Genomic DNA, 13,651 nt, shown 5'->3' with positions numbered 1-13,651 from the left:
CCTGGAACCAGATGGGAAAGATTTTAGGTTCAAATAGCTTTGGTGCAAGAAAGCATATAAGAATGAAGTTAGCAGAAAGACAGTAAACTTACGGTACAGAGATCAGAGACATTAAAAATAACAGAATCTAGGAGTTGCACTAGCATGTACCTTAAAACAGACATCCGTGATAACAAATAACTTGCCTACCACTTTTTTATTTTTAAACTTCAGAAGGGGAGAGATTTCTCCAGTTCACTTCTCCAATGATGCTTGACTTGATATACCTGATGGTCATATAGCCCCACCTTCAGTCAAAGTTTTGGGGTCATTTCCTCTTAGTTTTTGGCTCTCTAGGTATTTCTCAATCATAAATTGACATTTATTGGTCCCAAAGGTTAGCTTTGCTTTTTTCATAGTACCCAAGGGTGTCTCCTCTGTTTAGCTAGAGTTTTTGCTGTCCTGTTTGAGCACTGCTTGGCCCTGTGCTTTTCCTGGAAATTAAAGTTTGTAGCTTCTTTATTATTGCAGTCTTTTTGAGTGAGATATCATTATCAGTGGCTACCTCCCTAAAATTCCTGTTTGCGGAGTGCCTCTAGCAGTCTTGGCTGCTGCTCTTTAAAAGAGTTTTGAGCACTGAAAACTGCTCTAGCCTTCTGGAGCTAAAATAATATAAACTGAGTAAACAAATAGAACTGCATATATTTTGTCTGAGTGAATGCTTCTTTCACCGGTTTTCAACTAATTTACGATGTTGTCATAACATTTTGAATTTTAATTCATGGGAGGCTTGTTGCCATATGATACATTTACAGTATTATATGGCTTCATTTGTTAGACTCGTACCTTTCATCAAGGAATCTGCTCCCACAGCAGTTTTGATTTTTTCCCCCCAAATAATTTTATAAACAGTCACAAATAGAATGAAAACTAATTCGAACTACCAAAACACAAAAATAAAAATACAAAAGAAAAGTGAAAAGAAAGAAAAGAACCTTCCCCCTTCGTTCCAGCTAGTAGAAGCAATTGAAACAGCTTATTGCTATCTCTAAATACGAGGTAAAGTCTCTTCTCCCCATAAAAAACAGGGTCCTCATCAATCATTCTTTAACAAGCAGGGCCCGATAAGGGAAAACAGATGTATCTAATTTTCTATTTTAGCCTTGATTGAACAAGCCAACTTTGTATATTCCTTTACTAAATTTTTAAGAATATTATTTTTTAACCCCTTCAAAGATAACAATAGTTTTGTGAGGTGGCTTGACCTAAGACAGGGGTAGGCAACCTCGGCTCTTTTATGACTCATGGACTTCAACTCCCAGCTTGGCTGGCTCAGGAATTCTGGGAGTTGAAGTCCAGGAGTCATAAAAGAGTCGAGGTTGCCTACCCCTGACCTAAGAGAACATGGCTGCCCCAAAAGCACCAGTGTGCTTCTATGGTTGAGGGTAGTGTCCCAGTCCAGGATCTTAATCAGTACAGCACACTGAAAAGACACATAGTGAAGAACCTACTAGGTATGTCTCTTAAATATGAGGAAATAACACGGGAAGCTTCCGATTCCACTTGGGTACAGGTCAATCCAGTATCATCTACTAATTACGCAATACCTTTCCCGGCAGTTCCCAAAAAAAAGGCAAGCTGTTGAATCTATTTTAGTCCAAATTTTACATCAATTTCTGTCAGTATGTTGGCAAATACTGCATTTTAAAGCTGAGTCACATACTTTCAATTGATTTTGATCTACGCTTATTTTATGCCCTGCTTTAGAAATAGAATATGCATTGATTTGTTTGCCTAATTTACATCATCTTAGAATGTCAAGCTTTGGCTACTCCAAAGCAAGCTAACCTTGGACCCCTAGTTGTACTTTAGGGAGTCACTATATTTATAGACAGTTTTCAGATTTCCACTTGATGATTGAATAGCTTAGCAAGCATTTACAACATGATGGACAGATATATTAGAACTGATAAATATTATTGAACTAAACTAACATAATATATGTGTGTGTGTGTGTGTGTGTGTGTTTAGTGGTTTGGTTTAGTTTAGTTTATACATAATGTGAAACGTTCAGGGATGTACTTTTCCTTTCATCTAAAATGATGACAACATTGTTGAAAAGCATTAGCTTGCCTTTTTACTATAAATTCCTTCATTAGTTTAAGCAGTAATGTCCTTTAAAAGATGAAGTGGTACCTTAATTCATTCCTCTAATTAAAATATTACTGTTCCAGACAAATAGAACATTGCTGAAGTAGGCAGTTTGTTGTTTTGACTCCTTTCTCTCTCTCAGATTTCTAGGTAATGTAATTAAGTTTCCATGCTTTTATAGTTGACACAAGATGCTTGGAGAGAGAGAAAAAAGTCCATTAAAAAGTTCAGTTTTTAATCTGTAACATATCATTGGAGAAGATGAATGTTGAGACAAGTATACTTGAATCACTGTTTTTTTACTTAGTTGAAAGAACCAGTATTACAGAACAATGACAAGCCTTAATGATTTTCAGAAGCAGTTCTAATCAATATATTTCACAGGATACCCACAGCTAAGCTTTTTCCTAGTGATTTTAAAAATGGTATTGTTATATTTTGCCACTAATTTGAATTTATTCAAATTCAAATAAAGTAAATAGTAACCTGATTTGTTCTTTGTGTTCTAAGAATATGAAAAAAGAGGAAAATGATGCCATTTGAAAGGCCTGGTAAAAAAAGAAAGTAAATTGGCTCTTTGTTTTGCTTTGATAATATCTGTAAAATGTTCATGTATTCTATTCACAGTGTAAGATCCCATCTAGTAGAAGTATTATAAGCTTATAAACTCAATAATATTTATTTACTTGAACCTTAAGCATTTATTTACTTAAACCTTTGTACAGTTTCCCATAAAGCCTCTTGTAGCAATTTACAATCATATTTGAAAACAATAAAATAAAACAGTTACTCTCAGACATGTATACTAAAAGAAAACGGGGAAAAAGATTTATTTTTACCCTTCACACAAAAAGGCCTGGTTGAAAGGAATGATTTAATAGTATGGATATCTTGACTATTAGGATTGAGGATTTCAAAATGCAGTAGTCACCCTTTGGAAACCCCATCTGTAAGTGACTGCATGATGGTATTCAAAACTTATGACACTCATAGCAAGACCTCTCTGCACAATGATAATGCCCTTTATAACAGGAAACACACACTATTAGGCATCCAAATCTTTTATATCTGCATAACAGATTGTGATTTCTTTGATATTTGACACATTCAGTGGAGTCATGGAATAACCTGTGTGACACACAAAGGAGATCAATCCACATATCTATTATCACATGAACCTACAATAGGGAAAAGGTGCAATGTGTTCTTCAACAATTTGAAATAGCTACTTGATCCCTGTGTTCCTTCTGAGTTTGAAGAGTAGACAGCCATTGTTTTTTTCTATCCAAACTATAATTGTAGAGATTATGATAGAGATCTATCCCAAGCTAACAATGAAGTCTTGGCTCATAATAATTTGAACTGTTGTTTATCTTCAAAGTATGCTAGAGAACAAATGGAAAAAAGAGAATGCACTAATTGAAGAAGTAGTGTAGATAAGAAAGTCTGACAAAATGCTAAATAAAAAAAATTAGATCTACATGTTGCCCAGATTCCTATGATGAAATAGATGCCTAAGAGATGCTGATGTCCTGTCAGCTTCATAGTTGAGTTGGGATTTCAGCTGAGATTTTCCTGCTTCAAGTCTGGTACCTGTTCTACAAAATCAGTCTTTTCAGCCTAGTCCGCTTTAAAATAAAACCAATCAATCAATTATTCAGAAAACTGAATTTGCAACATGGATGAGTAATATACAAAATGGAAATAATTCCATTGAGATGAAACCTAGCTAAAGAGGTTATCTCAAGGAGCACCTTCTCCTGTATGTATCTACCTAGACCAGGGGTAGGCAACCTTGGCTCTTTTATGACTCATGGACTTCAACTCCCAGAATTCCTGAGCTAGCTATGCTGGGTCAGGAATTCTGGGAGTTGAAGTCCATGAGTCATAAAAGAGCCAAGGTTGCCTACCCCTGACCTAGACCTTAAGGTCACCTAATGAGGCTCTCCAGGTCCCCCACCAAAGGAGACAAGGTAAGGCTCTACAGGGGAGACAGCTTTTCTATCTGTTTAGGGCTTTAAGGTTAAAACCAGCATTTTGAATTGGATCTGGAAATGACAAAATAATTGTCATTCTGTCATCATTGCAATGGAAAAATCAAGGTCATCTTCCTTATTCTCTGCATAAGAATAAGGAAGATGACCTTGATTTTTCCATAACCAGAGTGATGATGAATGAAATATAACTGTCCACAATAGACCACATTCAGAAGAGCCTTAGACAGACCTTTCCTACTTTGCAGGAGTATAAGAAAAGTAAAGAGGTGCAACACAACCAGACATTTAATATTCTGTTATTACAGCAACCCAAAATAGAGAACTGCTCCTTTAGAATAATTGGAAATATCTCCATGACAGGCAGGGCATCACTCAGCTGGACAGATATACTATCCACAAACAGTATTTCCATTCTGTCTAAATAATAATAATAATAATAATAATAATAATAATAATAATAATAATAATAATAATAATAATAATAATAATAATAATAATAATAATTTTATTTGTATACCGCCCTTCTCCCGAAGGACTCAGGGCGGTGAACAGAGCAAACATATAAAAATACAAAAATACAAAAGTTAAAAAAGAATTAAACAAAATGCCCAAGCTAAAACAGTAGGTAAGTATATTTACAACAACAATAAAAACCCAACCCATCCCCCATCAGGCCAGGCCGGCTTGTTCAAACAAATAAGTCTTCAGATCGCGCCGGAAGGAGTGAAGGTCGGGCACCATCTCTCTGTTTATCTCTCTGTTTATTGGCCTTTATCCAGACCATTGCCCAGCTGAAGCATTAACTCGGGACACCAACCACCTCACCTGTGTTAGATGAAAAGGAGATATAGGGCTAGATATCATTCTTCTATTGATGGCACCTGAGCCCACTTCTGGATAACCTTGCCAGCAGTTTTATAGAGATGTTAAACAGCAGAGGGAGTAAAGTGGAGCCCCGAGGGACTTTACTACTCCCTATAACTCCACAAGGCGGAAGAATAATCTCCTGTCACTACCTTTTGGAAATGGTCACCCAAATAGTGGGTGGAAGTATTACAGTATAATGTAATACAAGGCTTTTCAACCTTTTCACCCACTGTATTACTTTTAGGATATGGCAGCATCCGAGTACCACCAGTCACCTAGCAAGGTATCAAAAACTTGATGACTCCCCCCCCAAAAAAAGTGATGAAGTACAGATAGTCCTTGACTTACAACAGTTCGCTTAGTGACTGTTTGAAGTTACAATGGCACTGAAAAAAGTGCCCCCAAAGCCATAGCTGAGCAAGATACCTGCCTGCCTGCCTGGCGGCGCTCTTCCTCCTGTCTGAGGTTTTCATTGTTGTGAGCATTTCTGTTGAGGATTGGCAGCTGGGGTGGGGTGGGGGGTGTTTCGTTTTTATTCTCTCCATCTGCTGGGTGGTTGCAGCAGGTTTTGGTCACTTCACATGACCCTGGGACACTATGACTGTCATAAATATGAATCAGTTGCCAAGCATCTGAATGTAAATCACAAGACCCTAGAGATGTTGCAACATTCCAGTTGATCGGCGCTTCTTCTGGGCTCAGAAGCGCCATGATCAGCGTCAAGCTCCAGCTGGAGCCTGGTGCTGATCCTGGTGCTTCCGCTGAGCCCTGACAGCCCTGCAGCTCCAGCCATCTCTCACTCAGGCTTGTGCGGTGCTGCCACCGGTTCAGCTCATTCCCCTCCCCCGCTACCACTTTTCTAGGATGGTCGCGTACCACCTGTGCGGTGCCAATGTACCACAGCTGGTACCTGTACCATTGGTTGAAAATCCCTGGTGTAATACATACCCCCATATCCCAACTTTGATAGTCTACGCAAGAGAGACCATACTTGATAGTATAGAAAGCTGACGAGAGTCCCATAAAGACTAATAGGGTGGTACTCCCCCTCTCTTTCATCCCCACACAACAGCCAATATGGTTTCTGTTCCATAAGCAGTCCTGAAACCAAATGGAAATAGATCTAGATAATCACTTTCATCTAAGAACAAATGTTCTCCCCAATTTACTGTTTGACCAGCCAGATTTAGAGGCACGTATGAGAAGTTTTAAATTTCCTAATTGTCAGGTGGATCACACCTAATTCTAATTTAAAATATAAAGCAAACCTTTATGCTAGCCTTTCAAATAACAGTATTCCTGTTGTATAAAAATGACTTGTCTGAGGTTTTTCTTTTCTTTTGTTATATGTATAAATTTTAAGTTACTTTCTTTTATAAACTTTTACATTTATAAACTGTCAACTTTTTGGCAGCTTAGGAGCACATGCTATCCAGCACCAAAATTCATTTGACAGTTAGCAAACTGATTACACTTTTATTTAGTGTGAATAAATAGCAATATTTCCCAAAATAGAGGCGCAGTTTTGTTTTTGGAATTATATGAATATTGACTCAGATGGAGATGACAATCTATGGAATTTTTTTAGAAATGTATCCCCATTTCCTGCAAGTAGCACTTGTTAACTTATTTTTGGAATGAATGAAGAGTTTATTGTGGTCATAGGCCAACATAAACTTATTTTCATTTTGTGGGCTATCAGAATCTTTTACATTTTTCCTTTAAAAAAACATTTTATGTTCTTTATTAGAGAGGAGTCATTACAGACTGCAACTGTAGCACTTCTATTTTTTATTCTGTATCCTATTTTGAGCATAATGCTTTATTTCCTTCTTTAGGGTAAGACTAGATTCTGACATAGATATGAGTTTCCTTTAATTACTAGAATGGGACCTTTTTCCGCAGAAAAGAGGAGGAGGCCATGTGCTGAACATACTGGACCCAGTGTTTTTATTATCTCTTAATATCAATTTCAAAGTATTCCCACTACTTGGAAATCATTGTGCTAGTGTTAGAATTGAATCCACAGAATCCGTTTTACTTTCTTGCCATGCCAAATATGCCTGTACAGTGCATCATAACTCTTCACTGGGAGGAATTGCTTTAGTTTCATCTTTCAGTCTTTCATATCCATACAATGGATTTCATATTTTAGCATTTTCAACTTATGACCATTCATTTATTGACTGTTCAAAGTTACGATGATGCTGAAAAAGTGATTTGTCACTGGTCCTTACATTAACAACTGCTGCAGCATTCCTGCAGTCACATGAACTGTCAACTCTGCTAACATCGAATGTTATTGCTTGACAAGAGATGAAGAAGTAGCTGTTTCATATGTTAAACTTGTGTATTGCTTTAAGACTAGTGTATTGCTTTAGTTTAAGGTTAGGAGGGGGGATGAGTAAGAATGCACCTTCAAGGCCATTTCTCTCACTAAGAAGAAAAGGCTTTGGCAGGTCTTCTAACGGAAGAGAAACTGATTCTTTAAATTAATTGGAGAATATGATTAATGACAAAATTAGTAAGGTGGAGAATTGTGTTTTAATATATTGTGCAAGGGGCGGAGATTTCAGATTCCAGCTTCCTTTGAGCAAGCATTTGTCAGTGTATTAGGCTAATAAAGGACTTTTAAGGTAAACAATGCCTCATAGTCACTTGAAAAGCCCATACGTCGGAAACTTGACATGAACATAATATGGGTACCTGGCAACCCTCATGCATTTATGATGGTTACAGCATTCTTGGGTCACATGATCATCATTTGCGACTTCCCAGCTGCTTCCAAAAAGCAAAGTCAATGAAGGTAGATGGATTTAATTAACAACCCTAGCAAAAAAGTTTGTAATATTGAGTGCAAGTTACTTAACAACCATCTTGGCTTAGCAACAAAAGTTCACCCAATTTTGGTCAAATTTGAGGATTACTTGTAGTTCTAAGTTCCTAATCTTTGTACAAACCTTGGGATGAAGGTTACATGAATAGATATTTTAGGCTGATTGAATGAAGTAACCCTTAATATGCCCAAATACTGTAAAATCTTATAATTAAAATGAAAAATGAACATATTTAAGGAAATAAAAAATGAAAATAAAATTGAAAAAGCTGAAGTAACACCAGAAGTATAAGATTAACAGATGTCCAATGTTACTTGACTAGCAAAATTTTGACTCGCAAAAATTGACTAGCAAAAATTCTGTTAGAAATAGAAGACCTAACATTATGTAAAGGTTAGAGTGTTGAATCTGAGTGAGAGGACATACAGTATGACCTGTACGATTCCAGGTAAATTACTATCTGACCTATTGATGGGGTTGTTGAGATGCTAAGGTAGGAGTGCTATAGATGTTCCTGAGCAGTTATGATGAAGAATATTGTATAGTTAGTACAGAATTACTGTCTTTATAGAAAAATTAACACTTTTGAAACATACTTCTTTATCTCAAATGAAATATGACATAGGCAAAGGATACAGAAAATGAAATAAATACAAGTTTAGAAATGCAAAACACCATGTTTGCGTAGCCATGAGCCAAGAAATCAGGCAATATTTATTGGTGCAGAAAGTTATTACCGGCCATCTGCCTCATCCACTGTGTTTCCCATCGTGAGCTGATTTTGTCTTTAATATTTAAAAATAGTTTTAAAAGCACTTCTTTGGTTGGAGGTCTGGGTAAATGTCTATAGAGAGCTCAGCATGATAAGATATTAACAGTTAAATTAATGTGAAATGTTAAATATATGCTTGCATATCACCGTAATGGATCAGTGAGTTCAGTCACATGCACAGCCTCCAATGTCTTGTTATAATGGCATTTACTGACTATCAGAGGACATCTGGGAGAGATGAAATATCATTTGGTGTTTTATAAATGTTACAAAAATTAATAATTTTTTTCTAGCCATCTATTTTGTTATGATTTAGAGAATAACTTCCAAAGAAATAAGTAAAAATGGGAATGATTTTTGTTGTTGTTGTTGTAATCATGAATATACAGTGTGAAAAAAGGTTGGGGTTTTGCTATTTTTACATTTTTATACAGGTTAACTTGTCCTTTGAAGGAAATTACTGAACTACAGTAACTGTTTGCCATAGGCTGAAGGTACAGACAGCATTATATTGTGTGGACTAATTTATTGCCCATCTTTTTGTCTTTCACAGAATATGGAGAAAATATTTGTGGAATTCAATCATAAAGAACTATTTGAGTTCTATAACAAGGTCTGTATTGGTGTTTTAATAGATTTTCCAGCATTTGATAACATTTCCTTTGCTTTAATAAGACTTTATTTAATCAACTCTATGGTTCTGAGTTGTTCTTGCTTGGAGCTTTTCTTGTAAACACATAATGCCTTCTTCCCTCAAAGCAAAGATCTTCTGAATTATATCTTGTAAAAAGAAGATTTACATTTGCTGTTTCAAATGACTTTGAACAAAATGGGTGTTTGCTACAACTTGTAGTTACCTCTAACAAGAACCAAAAGGGCAAGAATTTCTGAAAAGCTTAAATCAGTAAAACATATTTATTTACATTTTATTCAGGTGATGAATTCACCCAGTCATAACCATAGGTTTCCAAATTGCAAACACATATTTATACAGGATAAATTGTCATTGGACAATTTTTTAAAAAGTCAGCTTTAAATAATGGGATAATGATTTTTTGCTTTATTAATGAAGAATTATCTCATCAATGTATGGTTATATTTAATTTGCATATTTTTATCATTTCTCTTCCATTTTCATGTTCCTAAATACCTTTTTTGTTTTATTTTGATCAAATAGTTGGAAACAATACAAATGCAACTGGATTCGCTGACGTGATACTATGCAAAGATTAATTTCTCCATCACATTCCAACTGTTTTGATACTGAAGATATATCGGCTGAATATATTTGTCGAAATATTCAACTGTCAATAAATAATTTAGGTTTCTTTGATCATTAGGTAAATGAAATCATTGTTAAGAAAGTTTTGGTTTCATGTGACTACATGGTATTCAACTTTAAATGAAGCAATGTACTATATTATTGTGCAGATTTTGAATGATGAAGTCTGCAGTTTTTGTGCTTTGTATTTACATTGAAGATAGCAGTTTATGTAATACTGTAGCATAATAAACTTCACGTAATTATTATCCAAAGTATGCTTAAACAGTAGAAAAAGATAATTAAATTGCTAAAACATTGGCTCTCATACTGATATCGTACCCATAAGAACAACAGTACAAGAGTATTCTGACTTTGGACTATTTTGGTTTATTACTTAATGCCTTTGAATTTGCTGCCAGATTTTCCAACTATGACAAATAGCAAGGTTTGCTTGTTTTTGAATGCTTCAGTAATTGCTAAAATGCTTTAAAGGACAATTGCCCTCTCACGCATCAAAAACAGAATAATGAAAATTTCTTAAGAAATTCAGTTGTTTACTTGATCAACATTTTACCATCAAGATTTGATTTTATAGTTTCCCAGCTTGAAAGAAATTAAAGTTAAAAAACAAGGCCCTTTTTAGTAAATCCAAAGCATTGAGGATGAGGTCCAGTGCTGCAATGACGGCGGAAACTATTGTTGATGTGCATTTTAGGGTGCCTTAATGGTAAGAAGCCACTGAGTTATAATGCACACATTACCTTAGTAATTGGAAAAGGTAACTATGGGTAATATTTTGCATTTCCTAGCTTTCCCTAGGTTTCTCATTTTCATTCAAAAAGTAGCTGCTGGTTACACCAATAAGTGCATTTAACAATGCCAATTAAAAGTCGTTGCAGGAGGTGTCTCTGCCAAGTGTCCTTGGTGCAATAATTAATTGACATTGCTGTGGTACATCTACGATATCATACTTAGAGTAGGTTTGAGCAAATTTCAGAAATAATATGGAAATGTACGGCACCTGAGGTGAGCACAGCAGCACCTTTCTCGTATTCATTAGGGGACTTCACTTTTTTTTGCAAGAATTCATGCATCCCGTAACTGGATCAGTAAAAGGAAAATGCTTTTTTTAATTTGTTTACCCACAAACTCAAGTAATTTATTATGGTTATGCAGTTTACGGATCAGTTTACCTGGAGAAATGCTTCATTGGACAATGCCAGAAACAAAATGCCATTCAAATATAAAATGGACCCAACAGAACGATTAACTTCACCTCTTTGATACAAAAAGTAGGAGTTTTGCCATCATGTGGAGACGTAACTCCCTCCAGGTCAGTGACAGAGCAGCGTGAACAAATACAGAGTGCTTTGTATAGGAACTGAAGGCTCTCCCATGAACAAGGACCTTTGTCACACACACACAAGCGGACAATCAAAGCCAGTGGAGAAGCTGCCCAGCTGCAGCGATCAGGCTTCTAGCAGAAGAAGGGGTCACAAAAGCTATGAAGTATTTTTTCCCCTCTTCAGAGTAGTGAGCAATTTTCTTTATGTCTTCTCTCTAGCATCACAGTAGATGGCAGGATCCAGTGGAGAGAGAGTAACAATAGAGAAACCACATAGATTTCAGAGTGACACATCTATCTTTGTTTTAAAGTTTGCAATCATTACAGCAGTGAAGGATAGGCAAGTTGAGGAAGCAGATGTCTTAATTATATCTTCGGGCAGGTCTCCATCCTCTCTTGACAAAAGATTCAGAAGGGTCTGAGGCCAAGGCTTGAAACAGTTCTGATCTTACATCCAGGTGGCCTTCTAGAGAGGGCCTTCCAGACAGATAGTAACTGATGGATTAAAGTGGATGATTTCTGCAACAGAGATCTTCCCGCTGTCTCTAACCCTGCTAGGAGATTATCAGTGACCGTATATAAGTCACCTGCTTCCTGTTACTAATATGGTGAATGGAGAACTATACGGATCATGGACTTGAATCTTGTCTGAAGAGGGAACCTAACATTGTGTCTAATTTGTTGGCTCAGGGCACAAAGGAAAAGGAGATCTCCAGCACTAACGATGAATTAGCAACCTCTTCACCACCAATGTCTTAGGTGTGTGTATACACAGATGATATGAGAAAATCATAAAAGAGGCAGCCAAAACTGGGCAGAAGTTGCTGCCTTGATATTTGAGTGAGCAGTACTTCCCTAATGGCATTGCCATGAGTGACATAACCTATGGATGATTTAGTCATTTATAAAAAAAAAAACTGGAAAGGACTTTGGGGCATAAATGCCTTTGGTCCTATTAATGGAGTGCAACTAAATTAACCCCAAAGTTTTATTTTTCTTTGCAAGTTTATTCTATAAATAAACTTAATGTAGGTCAGTGTAAAGCAGTGTAGGGTAACTGAAAAATGTTTACAGTCTAAAACCTTTAAAGGTTATATTTATAGGGAGAAAGTGTAATAACAGATTATTATGTGACTAAATTAGATATTATGATTCAGAGAGAAATTGGTTTGTAGTATTCAAGTCAAGCCATTATTGATTGGCACATTAACACATGCTTCTGCAACTTTCCTCTTTTGACTGAAAAATACCCAAACATGCACTGCAGAATGACTTTTTGCTTACATTAAAAATCAGGCTAAATAATAATTTGTGCAAACTCTTAAACTCACTTCAAATTCGCCCCAGTCAATTAGGAATAACCTTCAGTTTTGCTTTACCTATTTTGTAGACAATATGGATGTATAGAGTCATTAAGCAAAATTAATTTTGAGGCATAGTTGAAAACAAGCACAAACCATGTTGTTGATTCATCTAGTTTCATTTAGCCTGGAGACTATGATAAACTGATAAATTTATCAGATTATTAAACCTATTCAATTATCTACTTTTCCAAATTGTTCATATATATAATTTTCAAACAGTCAGGACTAGACTCTCATAGTTCATGTATATTTAGGCTAATATACTTTTAAGTATTGCAACTCAAGATGCTAAATTCTGTTAACATGGCTGATAATTGTTTTTTCCCCCCAAAAAAACAAATGATGTGTGGATGGAAATCTTAAAATAACTTATACTGTAGATGCTTTAGATGGTGGGGATTGGTACTTCCATATTCCTGCATGCTTTAGCAATCTGTGCATTATTGACTATAATGTTACTGAGGAATAAGGGGCTAAAACAATTTCACATTTCCAAAGACTCTTAGATGTTGAAGTATTTATACTGCCTGAATGTTAAAATAAAACAAGTCAATACAAGATTTTGCTGCACAATTATCTTTACTGATCTGCTATTTATGTATTTATTTATTTATTGTCTCACCTTTATTACTTTTTTTATAAAGAAGTCAAAGCAAACATACCTAATATTCCTTCCTCCTATTTTCCCTACAATAACATCCTTGTCAGGTGGGTTGCACTGAGAATGACTGGCTCATGGTCACCCAGCTGTTTTTCATGCCTAAGGCAGGCCTGCAACTCAAGAGTCTTCTGGTTTATAGCCTAGTGCAGGGCTAGGCAACCTCGGCTCTTTTATGACTCATGGACTTCAACTCCCAGAATTCCTGAGTCAGTATGCTGACTCAGGAATTCTGGGAGTTGAAGTCCATGAGTCATAAAAGAGCCGAGGTTGCCTACCCCTGGCCTAGTGTCTTAATCACTAGGCCTGTGGTTCTCAACCTTTTCTTCACCACAGAACCCCTTTAAATCCCTTGTGTGGCCACAGTCCATGGCCACAGACCCCCAAGAAGTTAACTCAAGATTTAAATCATAAAAA

At 36.1% G+C, this 13,651-nt stretch overlaps 1 protein-coding gene across 2 annotated transcripts in view; it reads left to right on the top strand.

The window, feature by feature from the left end:
• The window catches only part of COMMD10 (COMM domain containing 10), a 79,206-nt gene extending 66,078 nt beyond the window's left edge, over nucleotides 1-13,128 (top strand). For both annotated transcript variants that reach the window (XM_083356268.1, XM_083356267.1), the window contains 2 exons: nucleotides 9,157-9,216; nucleotides 9,781-13,128. In XM_083356268.1, coding sequence (XP_083212394.1) covers nucleotides 9,157-9,216; nucleotides 9,781-9,819 — 99 coding nt within the window. In that variant the 3' untranslated portion in view covers nucleotides 9,820-13,128. The remainder of the gene's footprint in view (nucleotides 1-9,156; nucleotides 9,217-9,780) is intronic.
• The last annotated feature ends 523 nt before the right edge of the window (nucleotides 13,129-13,651 follow it).

The sequence above is a fragment of the Vipera ursinii genome (assembly GCF_947247035.1).
Source record: "Vipera ursinii genome assembly, chromosome: 2".
Lineage (NCBI taxonomy): Eukaryota > Metazoa > Chordata > Lepidosauria > Squamata > Viperidae > Vipera > Vipera ursinii.
Note: the sequence above shows the minus strand (reverse complement) of the source record. Positions and strands in the feature narration are given on the sequence as shown.